The sequence below is a fragment of the Primulina huaijiensis genome, unplaced genomic scaffold (genome assembly GCF_012295235.1).
Source record: "Primulina huaijiensis isolate GDHJ02 unplaced genomic scaffold, ASM1229523v2 scaffold23605, whole genome shotgun sequence".
Taxonomy (NCBI): domain Eukaryota; kingdom Viridiplantae; phylum Streptophyta; class Magnoliopsida; order Lamiales; family Gesneriaceae; genus Primulina; species Primulina huaijiensis.
In genome coordinates, this window is record NW_027355821.1 from 213,637 (window position 1) to 237,606 (window position 23,970).

The window sequence follows — 23,970 nt, forward strand, 5'->3', positions numbered from 1 at the left end:
AAAGGAGCAAATTGCACAGAGCACCCTATGAAATTTAAAAAGAGCATATNTTTGATAATTTATTTTAATGATAAACTTTATAATTTTTGCATTAATTAAAAAAATTATTCAATTAAAATATTTTTTTTATGTTCCAAAATAAATTTTTTCCTTGATAAAAAATAGAAATATGTATATAAATATTGTTAATAAAAAATGATATTAAAAAATAGTGATACAATATTTTTTTGAATATAAAATAAATTAGTAATGGTTAAAACAAATACCAAATTACATTTAAAAATTTTACCAAACACCTAAATAGAATTCCAAATCCGTAGATTTAAAATGCAATTCCAAATCCAAATTTTTTTTACTTGTCCAAACATAGTGAAAGTGATGGAAAGTTCGATACAATGGAGGGCAAAATTGTCAGTTACGGCTCAAATTGTACTCTGCTTTAAATTAATCCCGCTTTAAAAAAAATTAAAGACAATAATAAATTTTTTTTAAATGTAATCTTTGGATGCAGAAATTGTTGTTAAAATTTATTCAAAAGAACATCTTTTAGAAGTCAGAAAATATAATTTTCTATTTTATTTTTAAAAAAGTCATTGAAAAAGCAAATATTTAAAAATGTTTCTAATAAACCAAGGATTTTGTATTCAAACATCTTATTTTGGATCGATATTGAATAAAAGCAACAAAAACTTGCATCATGTAAGACAGAAATGCCTAAAAAGAATTATCTGCACTGAGATACACACCCTTCTTTCTTTTGTTATCATAAAGGTTGGAATCTGTCGGAAGAAATTCATTTTCGTGACAATAAAAATACGAATGATTCATTGAAGTAAGTTGCACACTAGCAAGTTTACATCGCACGTGCCGTTAAATATCATTAATTTTTTTAATCAATAATTTGAAAAGATTGTAACAATAACGAAATAATGTTTCGTAAACCACAGTTGGAGCAACATAAATTCTCAAGTTGTTCCAGTTGTAAAATTAAATTAAAGTTGACATGCAAACAGTACATATAGAGGGGAAAAAACCAAAAGAAACAAGAAAAGACGATCATAAATTATATACTTGGGACTGTTAGAATGTCAATGCACAAACGAATTACAACATTAGAAGTAAAGACTTAGGTCAGAGAAAATACAGTGGATAGGACCAATTACAAACAATAAGAACCGGGAAAAATTATAGAAATACCAGAATCAGTCGAGCGCATCGGAAATAAATAAAAAGAGGGGAAAATGCTATCAAAGTTCAGAAAGAATTGCAGGGATGTAATGAGACAATTCTGCAGTCAGTGACTGAAATCCATTGACAAGCTGGGTATGAAATTCTTGATCTTCCTCCCCGATCAACCGAAAGTGTACACGAATGGCCCGCTTGCAAACAGCCATAAATTCAAGGAGTGCAGCAATCAGTTGCTGCAACTCCTGAGATCGGAGCCTTGTTGCAGGCTCACCAGAAAGGAATGCTGTACAAACACTCAGGACTCCACTGTTTACCTGTAAGTGTGATCAAATAGTTCAGTGTATGGAAAAACTCAATCGGAGAACCTAAAACCGGGTATTGGATCTAAAAAAACTTCTCCACATACTAAATCGGGTAAAAAGAAAGGAAAATTTAGCTGATGCAAAAACTTTAGCAAATATAAGATCATGGCTAAACATAGATAGGATATATAACTCACTTGAACCGCGACCGAGCCTTGAAGTATCCTTTGTAAGCTCTGAAGACGTGGGAGTTGATCGCCTTCTGAACTGCGTGGCTCTTCAAGTTCATTTCTTAATGCCGATGTCCGAGTTTCAATCATTCCAATAGCATTCTCCACTGGAGAGAACTCAAGTGATTCGGACTTGGTTACTAGAAGGCGGTTCACCAGGGCAGGAAAAGAGCCCTCAGTCTGTAGTACCGTGCGTCGTTTCCATTGGTCTTCCAACCCACCTTGAGTCTTTCCATTTTTTGTGAAAGGGGTATCATATAAAAAGCGATCAAAGACCCTTGCACGAACACTCCCAGTGGAGAGCGAGAATATTCTCTCTCTTCTGCTTCCCAAGTCCTCATCCTCCATAACAGGATCAACCGCGGTTATTTGAAGGTAGCAAACTTCGGGCAGCAGTTCATCTGATTTCACCTGTCTAGAGTCTGGGATGACATGCAATGTTGTACCATCCATTCTCGACTCATATATATGACTAAGTTTCTCCATTATATCACCCAACCGCACATCGCGAGGCTCTCTATATACATATTCCTTTCCATCAAGCTTCCCAAATTTTTCACCATAAAATCCCACCCTATAATAGGTCGCATCAGCAAAAGGTATGGGACTTGATTCTTGCTCGAGAATGGACTCGTAAATATTGGTCAGCATCGTGTGGCATTTAGCCAGCAGTCCGTAGGCCCTTCTGCTCTTATATACTGGAATTACCAGTTCTAGGATACTGGCACAGAAATGGTGGAGTTCAGCTTGGGAGAAAAGCTTATTTGCAAGTTGCAGGTACTTCACAGCCGAGTCAACAGTAAGTTTAGAAGCACCATATCCTTCAACCTCGGCTGTCGAAGCCTCAGAATTTATCTCCCCAGTGACCATGGGGCATATTTTGCGCAATGCACTTACATGATCAGAGCTCCATACTCCGTCATTCCTACTTACAAGAGCCTAGAAATGGGTAGATTTTGACATAAGTACAAGAGATGAAGAGATTTAAATTAAAGTCTCACTTTGTACTATCCTACAGCAAGTCTTGACCCAGTTAAGCTACATGTTCGTAATTCTGAAACGGGGTGTAGTCATGACCATGAAAGATCTGCCAGGTTCCCATGATTGTCATGTTTAATTTTTTGTCAATGGTGTGTTAAGGCCGCATAAAAAGTTAAAAAAAGACTAGGCTTTTCGAACCTGACCTCCTGATTGAAGATGTGTGTGTGAATATGAGGTGCGTACGACCAAAACATAGATAAGCTAAATGTGAAACCATAAAAAAATATTTGTTTATCAGCGAGTGAGTAAACTTTAGTAACCTTATTCATTAAATCCATACAACAAAAAACATAAAAACAAGCACAAATTTAAAAAGAAAATACATAAATACCAAACCAAGACAATCAAACTAGGTTACGTCACAAAGCAAAAGGAAAATAGTAGCTATCTGGCGCAATCAATATTGGCATTCCGTTATTGTTTGTGCTATTAAAGAAAGATTAACATAACAAATTCACAAGATAGGTATATTATAAGAGAAACTGAAACTATTTGATGCTGTGATTAAAGATAGGTACCGATAACACTTCTTTCAACATGATATTATAACTTGCCTGCTCTTCAAATTAAAATTACAGTTACGATCTGGTATTTTCAGCTTAAGCAAAACCAATACTTTTAACCACTCTGATCTGAATTGGACCAAAACTATATGGAATTGATACATCTTATCTGCTTAAACCAGAATGCCACAATTTTGAACTCGTAGCTGTTGGAAATAAAATCGGGAGAATTTTCATTCCCTTCTAGATAATAAAAAAGGACCCATTTCAACGATAACAAGAGATTTTTACGAATCCAAAAATATACCGGATTAAAAAAAATCAGAGCAGATGCATCTGAACTAGTTTAACAAAAGGCCTATAATGTAATGTTATAATGAGTTCGACATGTTTTTCTTAAATTTTCTTCCTGAAATTTTCAGTAAACTTTATTAGGGTATGCTAATACATTTTTACTTAGTCTACACCTAAGAACACTAATCCTTCCCACTGCCAGTCATCTAAATACATGGCAAGCTGAATTGTGCTTAGTATTCCTTAAAGAAGCCACAGATAGCAGAACTTTACCTGCATCACCACTCCAGCAACAGCAACAGCACACTGCGCTGCTTCAGCCCAAGACTGCATCTCCTGATGTGCATCACACAGGTGCAATAACCACATTATGTGAAGATCTGGAACTGGAGCAAATGCCATTGCAAGTTTGTAAAAGCTCTCAGCAGCAGCATATCTATCCAGTGTCATGATAGTAACCTAGCAAAATAGAATCGGCATCATTGACAATATCAATGGAAAGTGTACTCATGGCATGGAACATGTCATATCAGTGATACGGAAAGCCAAAATATACCAGAAGTGCATGCTCTAGGCTGGCATCAAGAGCGAAAAGAAGACTGTCTGAAAGGGTCTTTACTTCCGACCAGGACCACTGAGTCTCTTTTTCATGACTAGCGACAGAAGCCATGTCCGGAAGACCACACTCACTGAGTATGTTGAGGCTCTTCAGTTCATCCGCAATTTCCTCCAAAGATTTTCGAAGACGACGCGCTTCACCGGTTTCTTCCAGTGTTCCATCAGATCTTATATGTGTAACTTGAACTTCAGACATCAATTCTGATAATGTAATAGTTAGGACGACGCGTAATCTAGCCGTCTGCTTAAAGTTAGAGAAAGAACTCTGCAAAACAAAAATGGATGAAATCTAGCAATTATAGAAAAAGGGCAACAACAATTGTGCAAGTTGCATAAGCAATCCTACCCGTACAAGTACCAGAAGCCCAATTACAGCTCTTTTCCTGATATTTTCATTTCGAAAAACTGAAAGCCGGAGAAGATGGAAAGCAATTTGCTTTAGAAAGCGATCGTTTTCCCTTGCCATTAGCACAGCCCCATGAAGCTCAAAGACACTATTGAACACGGGAAACAGAACTTTCCAGAAAGCCAGAGGTTGGTTATGTGAGAAGACAATCATAAATATAGAAGTAATGCAGTCAAGTTTTCCATAATCTGTAGCAATGCTACGGGATTCGACAGTTCCAGAGAATTTTTTAATTGTTTCCAACACTTGAAGACTAACCGCAGTACTCAGGTTCTCTTCCCAAAGTTCCTGAGACAACAGAAACATTAGATGTCTAAGAATATTTTTTAAGTATCAAGGATGACCAAATGACTGGAGGTATATCATAATTCAAGCAAATAAAGACACTAACTACAATACTTCAAAGGACAGAGCTTTCTATCACACATCCTACCAGTTTTTGTCTCAATATTGGATGCAATGATTCTCTTAATGCTTGTGTTGAAGCTCCAATTCTTGACGATTGGGCCTGAGCAAGAGCCTCTCTCAAGGAATATGGCTGACTAGGTGAGTTTAGCTGGGAGTTGACCCTCTGCCACAAATAACCATTTTCAGGCGTCCCTTGAGGCTGCATTAGTTGAGCTTTTAGATATTAAGCACTGAAAGAAATGAAATAAGACATAAAATTGCAAAATGATCTTCATCAAGTAAGATTGAACAAACTCAGTACATAACATACTCCGACTTCTAGGCGTGCGGCCTCCAAGAGATAGTGGTTAATTGCAGGAGAAAGTCTTTCAGAATACTTTGAAGAAGAGGGCTTATCTCCTAGCGGACTGCGAGAACTACTTCCCATAAGCATGCCACCTTCTGGTTTTCTGTGCTGCTTAATTAGTGATTTGAAGTTAGGAGAGTATGCCAATAAATTGTTTCGAAAAAGAAAATTAAAAAAGTGGAATGTAAGACCAGAGATGGCATAATGACAAGTAAAGCAAATGATCTATTAAGACATCATTGACTTAAGAGTGGAAGCAACAGAGTTTCACTATCCCTGGAAAATACAGGTACCAAAAAGCAAATGATCTATTAAGACACCATTGACTTGAGAGTGGAAGCAACAGAGTTTCACTATCCCTGGAAAATACAGGTACCAAGTAAAATATAACCATGATTGATCAACGTACAGGTGATGAAACTACATATGATGCCAAGGTTTCTTAAGTTTACCCTCATCACACTTCAATCATGAGATGGCAACGTCGAGTTATGAGAGCAACTTATTGAAGAAGAAAACCTCCACCCACATAAGAGATCTTTGATTTGGAGAAAAGAACCAAGGGGACATCACATGTCCACACCAATATTTCCTAAATTTAAGGTCTGGACGCATTATTATCTCCATTTTTTGTAAAAGATGCAGCTGCCCACCTTGGGGTCTGATGTCCATAATCCAAACGGGGCGAGCATATGCTAGCACCTTCTCTTCCCCTACCTCCAGAATCAACTCGCCAGTTGCAACAAGGAAAAACTGGGGCCATTCTGAAACATTATTTTCTCTTCTGGGATTAATGGGAGAGAGAAGAACAACCATGGCGATACCCTATCAAGTTGTCTCCTTAAATCGGGACCATACCCTCGATATTTAAAAATACCAAAAGAGTTCAACGATTAAAAAGTCAGAGCACCAGCCATGGAAGACAGTAATTCAAATTTCTACTAGAAAAAATCAAAAGAAGTTTAAGAGAAAGATTAAGTGATTAGAATATGAGAGGGATATGAATCGCTATTAGGTTATTGTAGAAGAAAAATACTGGAAATTTTATATTATTAAACTCCAAGTATTCACAGTCCATATTCTACATTCATAATGGTTCACAGAAGTAAGTAACAACCATGTGCAAGGAAATAGGTACGAGGAAAGGTAGGCATGGCTTTCACAGCAAAGGAACTCAATCAGAAACTTAATCACTTAAACAAACATCAGAGAATGAAATGCAATTTTAACCCATAAAACTGTTTATCAACAAACCATTAGCTTTTCAACGAACATAAAAAGTCCGAAAATTTGCCAAGAAAGAAAAGAATATAAGATGTAACCTCAAAATGAATTAGACATTCTTCCAAAAGTTTGAAAAACAATCTGGTGCGAGCAATACTTTGCTGCCAGGCCTTGATAAGAGAGGCATCATCCAAATTACGTATAATTTGCAAAATAATAATCAGAACTTCACGCTTCTCAACTGAGCTTAAATTGTAGAAAACGGGCATTTCATCAAGTATCTGAAGAATGCAGAAAAAAAAGGTGAGACAAAAAATATACAAAACCTACATAGAAAGCAACATTAAACACATGTCGGTCTTTCTGCTTTAAAAATACATCGCAACATTTTAAGAAAATATCAACAAATGAAAAGAATAATCAAGTTTGTTGTGCGCAGCACATATAGGGATATTGACATATTCCTGATGGAACATAACTTGGGGTTCTAATTCTAACTGACAAAGGTATAAACAATTTAAGCCTTGCGACGCATAATCCAAAAGGATTAGATAAACTTACATACCTGCCCTACAAGGGGGAAATATAACTGAGCTATATACAATTTATCTTCCAGCTTTTGATAACGAATATCAAACTCATGCTTGCACAAAAGAACCACCAAAATTCTAGCAGCCTGCATATCCTCATAAAGAAATATTTTGATTAGGCATGAGAGAATAAGAGGTGAAGTAAATGAACATAAGTTCAACGAGTTAAATAATAGATTATGAAGCTAATTTTCATATCCTGTCAACGCATATTTTTTTCACACCTTAGCTCGCATAGATAGATCCTCATGATCCAAAGTAAGGAAAATCTCTTGTATAAGGACTGCTGACAGATAATTTCTGCGACAAATAAGTGCACCACATCAGGCACATCGAACATCTCAATAGAAGGTGGTCAGGATTAGATTTACATAGGAGAGTACCAAGACAGACAGAAATAGCATTAATACCATCATTTTCATTGATATAATATAATTTGGACATCATTCCCAGAGAATGCCATTATAAGTAAAAAAGCAACACTTTAACAAACTGAATATACAAAAAAACAATATCCACGGGTTAAAGGAACTCAGGGTAGGAACAAGGCCCTGTTGTACAAATATTTTTTAAAACTATCCAAAGACTTACATGATACATAATTTTTCAAATCGATTGAAAGTCCGGACCTATATATTTTTATTGCAGAAAATCGTTAAATTTCTGTTTCGACCTCAACGGTTGAGCATAAATAGTAATTTTGCCCACAGGTTTCAGTTACATGCAACAAATTTTAGAAATAACTAGATAAATTGGCAGAAAAAAGGGGAGGATCATCATTAAATACTATATTTACAACCCATTTCAACCTCAATTCACTCGCAACAGCTAGAGGAACTCCATTCAAATGCATAGAATTTACTGAACAATTAAAGCTATTAAAGTTCTTAGGATCTGAAAATTCCCTGAAGACAGAGAGAGTTTTTTAGAAGCTCAAGCAATTTTACGTGGGCCCACCATATTGAAAGCATCCTCGCAGAGAGAGACTTGGTAGCTGGAAAGGACTCATCATGACAGCAGTAAACAGGATAAAGCACTCATACAAGTTACACGGTGGGTATTATGATAACAAGTTGCCAGTGTTACCTATCTGAAGGATCTCTTCCAGGCATTTCCACAAAGAGATCATGATCACATAATATCTGTAAGAATGTAAGCTTGCAATCATGCAGCACTGACTGACATACCCCAGAGAATTTATCGAGGTACAAGGATACCTATATACAACAAACATAGCCCCATTATATTTCCATGATCAAAAGTGAACTACCATACAGCAATTAAACAACAGGAAGACAAGGCTCCTTGCTTAAAAGAACAAGAAAACAAACAGGAAGGTAAGACCGTAAGAACAAAAAGGTTATAAGCAAACAATGCAGTGTATGAGTCGCTTATGAAACATGCAAAGCAAACTTGTTCCTTGAGAAACAAAAATTCAAGGAAATGGAGAAAGGAATTCATGGAAACAATCCTCGTGAAAAGTTATCTCGGCACAATCACTAGCCATCTACTCAAAAGAAATGAAAACACATTTACTACAGACTTTTGAAAACATAGATGCAGTTGGAAACTAAAGGGCGGCTGTTATGTTTTAAGTTGCAATTATACCATCCGATTTAATTCAAGGAAAACTTATTTTTCTATATAAACAAGTCTTTAAATTGATAGGCCGGAAAATTGGTTATAAATTACTTCCCCTCCACCAGTAGTTTCTTACAGTTATGCATCAGTTTAGGATTTTCTAATATGGTTATTAAGATTTTTTAAGAAAAATGGAAAGGTTTGAGATTGATTTAAGGTCGCGTTTGGAATGATAAGACTTGAAATCACCAGATCCATGATTTCAAATTCTGACTTGTTTGGATGGACTAAATTAAAGTTAATTATGAATCCACTCTATATCAAGTTAGGCATTTTCAATAATAATGGTGGAATGAGTGGGCATATAGTTTACTCGTTCATATTCCTCTGAAAAAATCAATTTGACGTCCTTACAAGGAGGACTTATTTATTTCAACTGGTTTTTTAAAACACTGTGACTAAAAGCATATAGCTTTATGATATTTTTATGCATGCTTGGGACCGGTAAGAAGTAAAATTATGTCTTGTAAAATCAGAGCAGCCTTAAACCACTTTAGAAAACCAATTAAGTATGAAAAAAACTCAAGCAAAACTGACATTTTCTGGAAGAAGCATCTAAAGCTTTTATCATATCATTGAATTAAGGTCAGTTGCGTGATCGAGAAAATGCAATTTTACCAAAAACTATAACTGATGTTAATAGTGAAATTCAAATCTAAGAGGTACATTCGGTGAGACCACTTCTTTTTTCTTTGAAAAATCCACCATCATGTAACTTTGATGGCATACAGTTAGTGCCTCTGAACGACAGCCCCAAGACTCAGATTTTCATAACCGCATATAAAGATGAAGGAGCAGAGAATATGTGACATAACATCTAGAGTATCGTTACTGCTAAAATAAAGAAGAAAGCAAAGCTCCAAGAACTTAAATAAAGTAGAAGATACCAGTTCAAAAACTTGGCGAGGCTCAATTGTTGACAAAAGATCATAACAAAAGAAAGCCAAGCTACTGTTCAGATATTTGGCCAATCCTAAACCTTTTTTGCAACGCTCATGAACTTCGGTTAATAGGCAATCATACAGTTGCATTATACATCGAAAAACACCTTCTTTCAACTGCATCGGTGGAACATCTTCTCCTACGCCAAAAAATCCATATTGAAACAGGTGAACCAGAGAAGGAGAATCATGAAATCGAAACGAATCAGGGCAAGCAAGTTCATGAATGATGATTGTTTATAGATTTCACAAAGAATAAAATTTTTTTTCGAATGCAAGTGCATGAAATTTCATTTAGTATTAAGGAAAAATGATTTTGGCTATCACCGCTATTTAGAATTATATAGTTTGTTTTTGGCCTCTATTTTGGACAATTAAAAATGGTAATGGTACTAAACACTTCTAAAATATCACCTAGAACTATAGGCCAATGCAAACGTGAGGTGAAACCTGGACTAAGGTGGTAAAAAAATTTATCCGGTAAATAGCTCCTAACATTGCAAATGAGACGATTTCAAAAGACTTCGTCATAAAGTAACATGGAGTATGATAATAGATACTAAATATTGATTAAACTCATGCACATGAAACGAAATTAACTTGGACAAATAAAAATTAAAAGAAAAACAAACTTTTGCTATCACTAGAATGAACTATATAATCTAGCAGCCACACTGTCCCTGAATCAAAAACATTTTGTGAAAGGTTTGAAATTATTCTGAATCTTAACTGGATAGCAATCATGGAAGACCCCGGAATTTTGGCAAGCAGTTACCTGAAGGAAGATTTTGATAGAACAACCGAGTCTGTTCCAATGACATGGATTTGACAATTACTTCAAGGAAAAACCAAGCCATGGCCAAAACATCATCGTAGACTGGGCCAACACGGTAGCCTTTTGCCTGGATTTCGAATAATGATTTAACAAATAAAAGCACTACGCATGTGTCCTCTGATATAGAATAAAATAATCATGGAGTGTACTGGAAAAAGACAAACATTAGAAATATGTATCAAAACAGAGTTGTTTGTCAATTTATGGAAACTTTAACAAAATTCTCATCCAGGGATAATCAGCTAGGGAGAGTGTTCCAAAGCTATATTTGCAAATATATCTATGGAAAAATTCATGATTTTTATCCATAACCAGTGGAAAAACTAACAGGAGTATTTGGAATTTCCACTCCTGTCTTGCACTGTATCATGGCAGAAGCTTTTTACAACTTAAAACTAACAATAGAAAATTGGAGCCTTTAAGATTTTATAAAATAACCAGTACTCAGAGCCATTTTCACCAGGTTAGGTTTAGAAGACAACCAATTCTTATGTATTGTCATAATTAAGAAAATCTGGATTAACATATTAAAGAATTTGATAACTACATAAGATATTACTTGCACAAATTAATCTTGAATGCCCAATACAAATTAATGCCCCGCAATTCATAAATTTACGCTCCAACATCGTAAAATTCTTTATCACGCGTAATGGAAAATTGAAGGGTATTAGATCTGAAAGTTTTAGAATACCATTTGAGGATGAATAATAGAACAGATATAGAGAATCAGACTTACAATGGAAAGAAATCCTTATTGCTCTTATCTGGTCTTGTCTATAAACAAGGATACAGAATTTTGGAATTAAATGCCAAACTAGCCTAGGCACTAAATTACCTTGCTGCGGGCCAAACTTCCCCACACAGTAGACAGACCAGGATATACAGGTGGTTGACGACTTCCAAAATCATCAAACACATAGTCAACAAAGTTCACCAGGAAAAGATTCCTTTCACCGTCATCCACAGACTCTTGCTGCACCCTATATAACATAACAAAATGATCACAAAAGTGTGTTGGACGTCACGGACAAAAGAAACGATAAATTGTTACAAACTCGTTTAGCTAACCATGCACAATAAGAAACAAGTCAACCACTAAAAAAGTAAAGGTACTCTTGGTGAAATTCGTAACAATAAACAATACCTTGTTAAAATGTTAACCATAGCTCTGAAGGCTGCGACCTGAACAAGGAAAAGTACACAGTAAACACCAGATAAGCAACCAAAACATTCTTCTAGAAGTCAACCATATGACACAGCAAGAAAATAACAAACCTGGACACTATTTAATTAACAAATAAAATAACATAAAAAACCGCTATTTAACATAAAAGCACCTGCAGAGTCTCTCCACCACTGCCAATGAGATGGAGAAGCATGTTTAACATAGGCTGAAGAAACTGAAGCAAAGCTGTCGAATCAACATTTTTCAAGCTGTTGATTGCCTGAATAAAAATATGACCCAGCTTAAGAAAACATTGAATAAGAGGTTTCCATGGCAACAATTGATATGAATAACAATATCAAAAGAACATCGGTCAGATTATTTCATTTGTAAGCCATTGTTTAAAGACAACCCAGGAACATTACCAGCTTTGCGTGTTAAAAAGTACAAATAGAAAATCCCTTGTGTCCATTTAGTTCAATGAATTCATACAAACAGGTTCAATTGTCAGAGTAGAGTCGGATAGTTATCAGGTTTAGACTTTAGAGGCATAATATAATTAAGATGTCGCGTAAAAAGTAGTCAGTGGTTGACTAAAATTATCTGTGAAGCACGTAATGGTTCATTCAATTAGGAAGAAACGATAGTATAACAAAGTCACAAAAATAAACCTCAAGAAGCTCAGATCCCCAAGGTGGACTTGTTCGAAGAATGTGTCTATCGTACTCAAGGAAAAAGTCTCTTATGCGCTCGCTGATAGGATATAGTGATGAACATAAACGCAACCTCAGTCTAAATATATTTTTGCCATCCTCCAAGTAATCCACTCTCTCCTGCCAAAGAATACCAAAATAGAAATATTTATCATACAAATATCAAATCAGCAATATAATTGAATGTAACCAATTAGGCAACAAAATAAAAGCTAAAACCAGGAATACAATTCGTTACAACCAAATCGGAAAGCAATGCAATTTTATGAATTCTAGGATAGGGGGACCAAATATGGTGGAAGAGTCGAACACTACAACAAGATTTGCCTAGTGACTAATAAAAGTTGCTCAAAGCAAGCACTATCAATTGAACAAAAGACAAATCATTCATAGAGTTATAGAGATTAAAATTTGCTGTCCACGACATACCCTGGTACCATCTTGAAGATAGTGTGGTACCAAATCCCTCATAATAGGTAACGAAATATCTGATTTCAACCTGCACAATCCAGTGAAAAATACAACGTTATCTAGTGTTTTGCATGTTTACTCCCATTTGAAAGCAAAACTCATTGTCCTAGTAATTAATTCAACTAGAGGTCCTAGATTTACATAAATTACTTAAGAAACACACAGATGGCTTTCCTACAGTCATACTGCCAAATAAAAGTCAGAGACACAGCAGCCTTTTGCATTCACATTACATCATTATTTATGTAGCAAATAAAAACCAGGCACTGCTAATAAATAGATTAAAAGAGAGAATTTTTTAGTTTCGCGTGATTTAACCAGACTCGGGTGAAGGAATTGTTGTTCGAGCAAGGGTTCAGACTGTTGACCCTAGCTTTATACAATAAAAATAAGTTTACAGGAGTTAGCTTATATGAGGAGAGTAAGACATCAATTCTATGACCTATGAGGATAGGAGGATTATGCAGGACTAGAGAGACTGGAAAGGACAGGATGGTGGTGGAAGCTGGTGTGAGAAGAGGGTGGGGGGATAGTTGGTGTGGAGAGAATTATCTTCAGTTGTGTCTCTTGGCCTCGAAACATTTTTTTCAGACTACATAGCATCACATGGTAGCGCGAAGGTACTAATTTCTGCCAAGGTACTAAATTACTAATTTCTTTCAACACTAAGTAAAATCTGCATGGTAAAAAATATCGGCTTCAGGTTTCAATAAATTACAAAAAAACAAACAAACAGAAAGTCAGAAACCAAACCACTAATTATGTGCAATATCCCAACCATATAAATTCCAAAAGTTACACTCAGCTTGAAAAAATCAATTGTTAATTAAGCACGCATGCTTTAAAATCTCATGATAAGAGCAGTTTTAATCTGGGTTGTATATTATCATGCTGTCACTGCATTTAAATATGAGAAGGATGGCATACAAACAAGTGCATCAGCATTATAACATATTAATGACAATCTAAGGAATATAAACAAGTCTTGTCAACTTGATAACATACTGAACATGAGTGGACAACGGAAGCGAGGCATATCCTATCACCACCTGCAATGAATAGATAAAACATTAACAACTTAAATGAGATTACACAACAGAAGAGGTAATTAACATAATAAACAGATATATGATGGCCAGAAACTGGCACATGAAAACAATTTGATATTGACTCTGGTCTTAGGCCCCATAAAAGGTAGACGAGTATGAGATACTAGATACAATGCCTCAATTGCTAATAGAGTACATCGCTCTTACAGGTTTTGGAGCTTCAAGCTTTGTTTGAAGGTCTACATGAAAGAAAGTAAACAAGAGGTGGTGCATTGGAGCCCAAATGGCAGGCAAAGAAACTTTGATTTCGTCATGGTAGCAGGCGACCCTAGCCCCAACAGCAACTTGAGTGTGAACGTATTTCTGAAGTGCAGTACCTGGTTCTCTTGGATGCATCGCCTAAGGAATATAATTTTCAATCGATATGATTCACAAGTAAAACCTGTTTAAGTGTGTAGTAATATTGAATCTACCTCCAACGGTTGCTTTTTGATATCTCCATCATCCTTTCTCAGTTCAACCCGTATAAACAAATTTCTTTTTCTACTCATGCTAACACTCAATGGATAAACATAAAGACAGTGGAAAAGCTCTGAGAAAGGCTCATTCCTCAATGTCGTCCGAAAGTCAAAAGCTTGGAACTGTAAATAAAACAATTATGGCTTGTCTTGGTTAGAAGACAAAATCGGCTGGATATTAATTAAGATAATTAGACTGGCTTATCAAGTTCTAATTCCTATAAAAATATTATCCATGAGATATATTTGAATTTTGAAATAATAATTTCCATCAGAATCGCAAAAGTTCAAAAATATCCAGAAGTCAGTCATGCAACTCTCACAAATTAGATAAGTTACTTATAAAATATCATTATAAAGGATGCATACATAATTAGTGGCAGTATTTGAGAACCCGGTCATTGATCCATTTCTTTCCATCTCTTTCCTACCAGAGGACTTTGACTCCAAATATGCATTCTGAACTTGATCAATTCTGTAACTGGATCGGTCAGCTACAGAACTTTGATTGCCCTCATAGTTTATAGTTTTGTTATCCAATGCTTTTTCTGAACCAACTTGGACAGTTTGGAGCTTTTCAATTTCTAATGTTAAGATACCTTTCACGGGTTTATGAACCTTGTGCTTAGGATCCTGACAAGAGAATAAAAAGAATCATTAGAATAAGAAACCACCATCACTAGAATCATGAATTTAATGACTACTTATTTACGGATAAAAAAAAAGAATTAAATAAATAGTAGATATGATAGTAGTAAAATTAGGAGGCTGCGAACTGCTCATGCCCTATCCCAAGAAAAGGGGACCTATCCTAAGAAGAGGGGAGACATAAAAGAAAACAATGAACATGGCCAACAAAGACACGGATTTTGTATACTGACATTTGAGGGGAAAAAATGTTTTAAGAAAACAATATATAAATAAATAGACGTGAATGAAACATAACCAGAAGGGAATCCTCAGTATAGCCTTCTTTAACTTTATTCAGATTTGACACTTCAACCACAACAGAGTTACCACTTGAATAGCCCAGTTTTCCATCTACTGTTATCTTTGCCACTTGTTCAACAGCAGCCTCTTTAGAACTTGAACCCAGCATGCTTGTGGTGAGAGGACTGCTGGGAGAAGCAGACCCGCCAGAAGCAGAAGAAACCCCACTATCAAAAAGCGGGATGATTGCCCAGGCAAATGATTCTTTGTAAGGCATCATTCGAGACCACACTTGCAGCTTTTGCTTCTCCCTCTCTGTCAGATGAACCTGTTTGAGTGAAAAACATATGTAATGTAAACAGGTGTTGAAGCACAATCAGTTAAACAAAACTTTTTGTGTGAGAATTTGACATTAATATATTTAAACCATTAATGTGGGAAGATATTATACATCATCCATTTAGGGTTTAACTAAATATAAATCTCATTTTCCTATCCTTCATCATGGTGAACCAGAAGTGTAATGGTCATTCCATCAAGCTCACCTTCCAAAAATCAAATAACCTCATTTCATGTCCATGAACCATTAAAATTTACCTATGTACTGACAAGTGACAGGTTGAACTTTTGCTTACTGGTTCTTTACGTGAATAAACAGATGAAGTCACTCCACCTTCTTCAGTAGCAGGCTTTTCTAACTGGATAAGCAAACAAACTGATGCTGATGGTGCGTCGAGATGGAAGATACCATGTGCCTCACTAGAACTTTCTTTCTGGAGATGAAAACATAAAACAGGTACACGACCAATTTATTTGAAAATCATAAAAGCACACAAAGGAAAGGGAAGGCAACAGTGAGAAGGACATTTCAGCTGAAACCCGACTACAAATAAAAATGGAGAAACAGAATACAACACAACAGATTAAGCCTTACATCTTGCATTTCAACGGGTAGTATGTGGAAAATGAAATCCTCTGAAAGTTTTTCTCTTCTCTCCCTATTGTATAAACAAATTGTGCCATAAAATGGCTCTGCAAGGGGAAAAACAGGTATTTTCAGATGGGAGTGAGAAAGTGGTAAAACAAGATTCCAAAACAAGAGTAAGAAAAGACGAGACAGGGCATGGCATAAAATACCACAATACAAACTCACATTAACAAAAACATAGTGTATAAACTCACCAACAAGCCCTGCTTGAAATGACAAGGATAGCACCTTCACTGCAATCTTTAGCCCACTACAAGGAAAAACAGAGTTTGAAATAGCTGGAAAGAGTCGAAATCCAATGCAACTAGATTTCACATCCACACACACTCATGCACTCAGACTCAGTCAGAGCAACCTGTTATTCTGAAGTATATTAGTCCCAGGAATTCTTTGACCAAATATTGTTGACCTCTCATTTTCCCAGTCAAAAACAGGCTCATAAGCAGGAAGCGGAGATTCTCCAAAATGCTGCAAATGATATAGAAAAATGTAATGAAATATTAAGTGTTATAAATTACGAGAGATGCCATCCGCAAACCTTGGACATTTCAACATTTGATTGATCGTGAAAGTTTGATTCTGAAAAATGACTTCCAGATGTGCTAGGCTTTTCTACCTCCGTTGAATCTTGTAATGTGATTCTTCTGGCATTAGCCAGGTCCATTTCTGCAAATGATTTAAAAACATGCCTTATGTCATGTGCATGCATCGTTCACAGAAATGCACTAATCTTACAGAAACACGCTCATTGTACAATGCTATTGTAGTGGTGCACGGAAAAGAATGCATGACAAGAGAAAGTCTCCTTCCATAGTTCCATTGAGTGTAAAAACCGAAATTCCAATTATTGCGATTGGCGCGAGGAGGGGGTGGATGCAGGAATTGTGTGGGGAGGGAGGGAGATGGTTTGATGATTTATATGCATTTTGGAGTCAAAACTTAAATATCTTACCTGGAGGACCCCCTACCGGCCTACCCTACTATTTGAGGGCCAGACAGAAAAGAAATTTAGATACCTAAGAGGGTTTAAAGTTATTCTTATTAGTGAACTACATCCAGGGAACTAAAATGAATACAGTCCATTGCAATTCATTCCAAAGAGAGAAAAGTAGTACATACCATCTACTTCGATTTGCATAGAACAATGCTCCTCTAACAAAGAAAAAGATCAATCAGTATTACGTATACCAACCTGTTTCCATATCAGTGTCAGGCCCCTCAAATATCTGATTATGAAATGGGATAGGGCCAATGCTTTCGTAGTGGCCATACTTGTATTCATCTTTGACCAAGTCCGTCCCATAGCTCTGCACAAGTTCATTTAGATGTGGCCACTGCTCCAAATTGTCATCCAGCTATAATAAAATAACAAACTACGTCAAACAGTGTAACCATTAGGCTGATTGAATGCTCAAACAGAATAAGTCTACGCTAAGGAACAACGTCAACAAGTTTATGCAGCAATCACTCATAGTTCAAAAGCGAACGCAAAACAAAATTAAAGATGGAGATGAAGACAATAGGATGAAGAAATATAGAAAAATTACTCAGAGAAAAAACATGAGAAAGAGTGAAAAAATAAAATGATTGGTTGTGTCACTTCCTTTGACCTCGAGTTTTTTAGACAAATGGTCCTCACATTGTATCAGAGCGAAAATCACATATTTGATTCACGTGAATTGCAGTTGAATTCTATTATTGGAAGGGGATTGTTAGCAGCAATAATTGTGCCTACTAATACAACAATCTGAATAAGGTGCTTTTGACTATTATATACTTACAAGATCATAGTTGTACTGCTACCTAAATGAAAAGTACCCGATCTCATGATTGGCATCAGAGCCAGGAGGTCAAAGGTTCAACTTCCCTGAGACGGAAAACTCCAAATATTTTCAAATTGTCTAGGGTGCTTCTTTCTGGGCCTTTGTTGCCCAATGTCCAAACAACTTGAACATATACACCTTGGATATTAATTCTGAATATATACTTTCGGTTTTCGGATTACATGTGGGGCATGTTAAAGAATAAAACTTTTGATTATCCCAAACAACTTGCACGAACACACCGTATACAATATACCAAACAACTTGTGCACATCCCGATACTTGCACGTATACACCATGGATATTAATTCAGAATATATAGTTTTTGATTCTCAGCTTACATGTGGGGGCATGTTAAAGAATAAACTTTAGATCATCCCATCTTCCAAGAGCACGAGCTTTTGAGAAAAATGGCATAATTGAAGAGAAAGGGGGAGGCGATGGATAAATAACACGCTACTTAAAGTTGAAGGATAAAAGAGACACATGTGGTTAACGATCTCATAAACCAAATGTATTGATGGTGCAAGGCATGAGTGCCTTGTGGAATAAGAACACGACAAGGTGTGACTTACCTAAGCAGGTTGATTTTCGAACTCTTAAGGAATTTTGAGGTAATGATTTACAAGAAATCTGCACCTACGCATACGGGCTTTGCTTGTTGAGCTTAACAGCTAACGCATAGTATGCTCCGTGAGATTTTAACAACTGTGCAACAAACAACACTAGATGGGTACTTCATGTTAAGAGTCCCGTTTACTACAGTACTGCACCAAGGTGTAAGGGCTCCCTTCACTAAGCCTACTTCCTACATGCAGGGTGTGGGCGTGAGTATGCTCCACGAGTTTTTAACAGCAGCGCAACAAACGGTGCTAGACCCACTTCATATTAGATATGCATATCCAACTACATCTAAAATTACAGTATCAAAATTATTCAGAATTGAATTAACACACTCACCAATGGGTCCAACTTAAAGCAGTTAGAAAAGGAATGGCGCGGAATTCTTTGGAAACGAGGCCCGTCAGCCAACACATTATCCATGCTAGACACAGGTGACAAGTTAATGACCTGAAACAAACTTGTGGTGAAGACGTCGCCGATATAACAATATTACTTACTATGTATCAGTCGAGTTTGTTTAAAGAAACAATTTTAGTAGAACCAACGTGAAGTGAAGTAAAAAAGTAGTCTGGTCTCCTCTCAACTTCCTTCCCAGCAGAAAAAAGGAACAAAAATTAAAATGTTTCAAGAGCTCGTCTAGTATCCCACAAGCCCCTTATCCAAAATTGTTCTTGGTATCTTTGTACATTTGACCCATTTCTAAACTTTTGTAAAACAAAAAGTTGCAGAGAACGGCCGCACTCCACCGGTGAACCAAAACATATGAAACTTCCTATAAAGCATATATCTTCTGCTTACACATGAGATAAAAACAAAGAATGACCTAGATCCAAGATCTTCTAGATCCCCAGCCTCTGATGTAGTTTGACATTCGAAAATTGATATAATCCGAAGCGATCTTGCAAGATGGGAAACAGTGGAGGAGAAATGAGTTTTGGGAACTACACCGTCGTTTTGCTGATTATATCTGTGTGATTGGTTGCGAAGATCCTTAGCAGAAGCAGTTGGTGAAGACGGTGTCGTATTCTGCAACAATGTGGGCTGTCTATGGCGGGGGCAGCTCGCCTGTAATGTAGGGTTTAACCTGCGAGAGAGATGAAGTCCTCTCAGGAGTCAACAACAGTCAAACACCCATTTTCTTTCCTAATCTCGATCAACAACGTTCTTTGTTAAAAAAAAAAAACTCATTTTTTATTATTATTTTAAAAAAAAAAATCTTTTTAAATAAATTTATCTAAAAATAACAGGCATGTGACAGTTTTTAGATCAACGATTAGTCGTGATTAAAATATATTTTTTTATAGAAACATTTACAACAGTTGAACTAAAAAAATTATAATGTTAAACCAATTTGATCAAAAGTGTGATTTTTAGAGATTACATTTTATAATAATGGTGATCATTATAAAATTTTGGTACTAGAAATTTAATATAAAAAAGCTACATGATCACGGCGATTTAGTGTAAGTATTTTATGTATGTTTACGTTGGCTATTTCTGCGAATAATCATCGTCATAAAATTTATATATGATTACACTACGAAAAATACATATGAGTTCAAATGAATAGTTAATTATAAAAAAAAAACTTAGCAAAGTTTTTTCATCACATTCAAAAAATACATTGAAATAGTGTAGTGCGTGTGAATTGTCAATTGCATGTTAATTCCAAACATGGACATACCATTGATTTTTTTTTTTATGTGAATTAAGAATTTTTTATATTCATTAATGAAATGAATTGTGCGTTTGTGATCTCTTGAGTTATACAAATACCAACCCCAGTAACATTGTTTAAATGTAAGTGATTAATACGAATCAAGACACCAACACCTATAGTAATTAAAACAAATCATATTTTGACAACAGAAATATATATATATTTTGGTCGGTGTTTCAATTTCTAAATATTGAATAATCAGATTTGTTGGCTCTTTCTTCGATAATAGGATTATTCAGATATTTGTTTTAAAAAGCGTGATGTGAATCGAACCAATCTGCAACGGAGCCTTTCATTAGTGAATACACTCTGGATACCTTTGTATCATATTTTCTCATGAAGGTCAATAGAATGAACATATGATATTGGTCGTCTTCTCGCTTGAAATCATCCATATCTAATTACAAAAAAGATATTAGATGATATCTTAAAAAAATCGATATGTTTCCTCAAGTGTATGACACACTCCATGTTTGTCAAATCCGAAAACTATTGTATTTGTCTCAGATATAAGAAAAATATATTGAACATGAGAAGAAACTCACATAATCGATATTGTTCCCGACACGAGTAAATGGATTTTAAATTTATAGTCTAGTCTAATTCCTTTGCACTCCATAAAATCGAACGGTTGGATCCTGCATTCGTCTATCACACCATCAACTTAGGACGATGGCTATCAAGCCCTTTGCTCAGTCGATAATTCATATGTGCCAGCTTTAGTAGTGTTTTTCATTTTTCTTTAGTACGTCGTTTACTTTGCTTGCCATATGTACAACACCATTACATTACAAACCTGATTAATTAATAATCACCTTGAATAATAAAATATTAAAAAGCCGAATTTTACGATTATGTTCTTGAAAAAAAAATAGAATTTTGGTCATGACCGACAATTGCATCCAAACCACAAACGATCCGATCGTACACTCGAGCTCGGAGATTGACAATAATGTGTTTTCACCGTCTGATGTCTGATAATGACGTTCCAGTTCATTGCCATCTAATACATGTTCTTTTTTAAAAAAAAATTATAGGCAAATATTTTTTAATTATTCTATAAATATTTTATTATATTAATCAATATCCATGTACTGAGCTCGACTTCATTATCCATAATTTCAGTAGCGTAAGAATTGATTTTATTTTAAATCCTTAACTATAGTAATTAAATTAAAAATGGGAAAACAGAATTTTGAATGGGTGATTTGTAGCTATAACGATGACATAATAAAACATATAATAGACGACTCTGAATTTTGATTGGCCAAATCGCAAGCTGAGTCACATTGATCGTGACTTGTTAAGCTTGTTGTCATAAGTGTAGTAGTTATCACATATTCACATGTACTATTTTAGTCATTAGATTAAGTACATTGCATTACTTTACTTGGTATACATAAATTTTCTAATAATATTGCTTATAATTTCGTATTAAGGGCGGTTGGGCGGCGCAATTGTTGATTTAAAATCGAGTCAATTATTAGTAGGGCCATGGTCGGTAAAACCTAATACCATTTTCGCCGATTATAAATTTAATTATAATAGGAAGAAGCTCGGATCATTTGGCTCTATATAAATCATTGATACATGGGAATTACATGCCAACAAATTAAGTAAAATTCAATTTTCTGAGCTTTTTAGCTTACTGCAGTTCTCTGTCAATTTCTTCTTTTTTTGGGGGTTTCGGGTACGTTTGGGTATTTGAAAAAAATGGTGAAGATTGCTTTGGGTAGCCTTGGTGATTCTTTCAGTGTTGGGTCAATTAAATCTTATGTGTCTGAGTTTATAGCCACACTTGTTTTTGTTTTTGCCGGTGTTGGCTCTGCCATAGCTTATAGTAAGCAATATTTCTACCACTTTATCTAAATTATGGTGTAATTGTGTCACTTTTGCTGGAGTTTATACACGATTTCACGACATTTTTTATATCTATATTTTTATAGAGAATATTAAATGACACGAATTCAAGTTTGTATTAATTTCGCTTTACAAAATAAATAATAAAGCATCAAGTAACATGCATATAAAGAATGTGGTTACACAAATTTCCACTTGAAAACCTACTTTCAATGTTATCGTGCAGACAAGCTCACATCGGGTGCCGCTCTCGACCCGCCAGGCTTGGTGGCCGTGGCCGTGGCTCATGCATTTGCACTGTTTGTGGGAGTGTCGATTGCAGCCAACATCTCCGGTGGACATCTGAATCCAGCTGTCACGCTTGGATTGGCCATAGGAGGCAGCATCACCATCCTCACTGGCCTCTTTTATTGGATTGCTCAATGCCTTGGCTCCATAGTCGCTTGTCTCCTCCTCAAATTTGTCACTGGTGGATTGGTACGTTCATATTCGTATATACCTCAATTTCTATTTTTAAAGCCGATAAAGCTAAAACGTTGATTCCTGTTTATTATTAATCATCGATTGAATTTTTAAAATAATATTTATTTTATTTTTTGTCAATTTTAGAAAGTTACTAGGAAAAGCACCAAAAAAAAGTTAAGGTGGTGTGGTCCTCAGCTCTACCATAAGTAATACAACGTGACTACGTGAGATTGTTTTGTCATAAAATGTCGTGCCTATGTCATGTAGAGCTAAAACACCAAGTTCACTTGTTTATCTTTTAAAAAAATTGGGTACAACTCAAAAAAATTAAATAAACCGGATACACTTTTCCGTCGTGTAAAAAAAAAGACACCGTGCCATAGACACAAAACCGTAATATTCGATAATCGAAACATGAACCCATCGCAAATTTTTTATTACACAATTAAAAATAAATAAATAATTTATGTTCTGACTTGAAAATGTAATTTGATGCAGTCTATTCCCACTCATGGAGTAGGAGATGGGGTGAGTGCATTCGCAGGGTTAGTTACGGAAATTATCATAACCTTTGGATTAGTGTACACAGTCTACGCCACAGCAGCAGACCCCAAAAAAGGCTCCATTGGAATAATTGCCCCGATTGCAATTGGGTTCATAGTTGGGGCAAATATTTTGGCGGCAGGCCCATTTAGCGGTGGATCGATGAATCCGGCTCGATCATTTGGGCCCGCAGTTGCAAGTGGAGATTTTTCCGAGATATGGATCTATTGGATCGGACCACTCATCGGCGGAGCACTAGCGGGCCTGGTTTACGGCGAAGTGTTTATTGGGTCACATGCCCCAGTCCCAACTTCTGATGATTATGCTTAAGGAAAAAAACAGGGTGTCCGTTTCAATTGGTTTTTTTTAATGGGTAATACGGTGTCGTATCTTCTGTTTGATAATTGTTATCAAGGAGCTTGTACTTTTCACTTCTCAAATTTGAATAAAATGTGGATGTCCATGAATTGTGGAATATATGCTGCTGGGCTTTGAATTTTTTTCCCCCAAATCACACACTGTATTTGCATA

General features: G+C 35.8%; 2 protein-coding genes across 5 annotated transcripts; one reads left to right on the top strand and one right to left on the bottom strand.

Annotated features, from left to right (window-relative positions):
- Nucleotides 1-1,039: 1,039 nt before the first annotated feature.
- Nucleotides 1,040-19,986, bottom strand: LOC140967120 (guanine nucleotide exchange factor SPIKE 1). Of its 4 annotated transcripts, none has more exons than XM_073427518.1 (31): nt 19,675-19,986; nt 19,188-19,298; nt 17,597-17,759; nt 16,943-17,070; nt 16,760-16,872; nt 16,599-16,654; nt 16,351-16,448; nt 16,052-16,189; nt 15,433-15,744; nt 14,856-15,119; nt 14,442-14,609; nt 14,176-14,367; nt 13,925-13,968; nt 12,878-12,947; nt 12,407-12,568; nt 11,908-12,015; nt 11,715-11,752; nt 11,406-11,550; nt 10,508-10,634; nt 9,679-9,872; nt 8,237-8,367; nt 7,375-7,450; nt 7,126-7,236; nt 6,659-6,841; nt 5,301-5,444; nt 5,016-5,189; nt 4,523-4,870; nt 4,115-4,441; nt 3,832-4,017; nt 1,688-2,659; nt 1,040-1,502 (listed from the first exon to the last, which is right to left on the bottom strand). In XM_073427518.1, the coding sequence occupies exons 2-31, from the start codon at nt 19,269-19,271 to the stop codon at nt 1,248-1,250; spliced, it is 5,511 nt and encodes a 1,836-aa protein (XP_073283619.1). In that variant the 5' UTR covers nt 19,272-19,298; nt 19,675-19,986; the 3' UTR covers nt 1,040-1,247. The 4 variants fall into 4 exon arrangements, with proteins under 4 accessions (XP_073283619.1, XP_073283618.1, XP_073283620.1 ...); XM_073427517.1 differs by having other exon boundaries at nt 19,188-19,308; XM_073427519.1 differs by lacking the exons at nt 16,052-16,189; nt 16,351-16,448; nt 16,760-16,872; ... (2 more) ...; nt 19,188-19,298; nt 19,675-19,986.
- A 2,175-nt stretch (nt 19,987-22,161) lies between these two features.
- Nucleotides 22,162-23,916, top strand: LOC140967090 (probable aquaporin TIP-type). The gene is made up of 3 exons (XM_073427462.1): nt 22,162-22,411; nt 22,658-22,908; nt 23,395-23,916. The coding sequence occupies exons 1-3, from the start codon at nt 22,285-22,287 to the stop codon at nt 23,767-23,769; spliced, it is 753 nt and encodes a 250-aa protein (XP_073283563.1). The 5' UTR covers nt 22,162-22,284; the 3' UTR covers nt 23,770-23,916.
- The last annotated feature ends 54 nt before the right edge of the window (nt 23,917-23,970 follow it).

What these genes read in the sequence shown, in the direction of transcription:
- LOC140967090 (XM_073427462.1), top strand. Translation starts at nt 22,285, where the DNA reads ATGGTGAAGATTGCTTTGGGTAGCCTTGGTGATTCTTTCAGTGTTGGG. An exon ending in TGGCTCTGCCATAGCTTATA is followed by an intron (nt 22,412 to 22,657) that starts GTAAGCAATATT and finishes GTTATCGTGCAG; the next exon opens with ACAAGCTCACATCGGGTGCC. An exon ending in AATTTGTCACTGGTGGATTG is followed by an intron (nt 22,909 to 23,394) that starts GTACGTTCATAT and finishes AATTTGATGCAG; the next exon opens with TCTATTCCCACTCATGGAGT.
- LOC140967120 (XM_073427518.1), bottom strand. Translation starts at nt 19,271, where the DNA reads ATGGATAATGTGTTGGCTGACGGGCCTCGTTTCCAAAGAATTCCGCGC. An exon ending in CAAATGTTGAAATGTCCAAG is followed by an intron (nt 16,873 to 16,942) that starts GTTTGCGGATGG and finishes TATCATTTGCAG; the next exon opens with CATTTTGGAGAATCTCCGCT. An exon ending in TTTATTCACGTAAAGAACCA is followed by an intron (nt 15,745 to 16,051) that starts GTAAGCAAAAGT and finishes TCACTCAAACAG; the next exon opens with GTTCATCTGACAGAGAGGGA.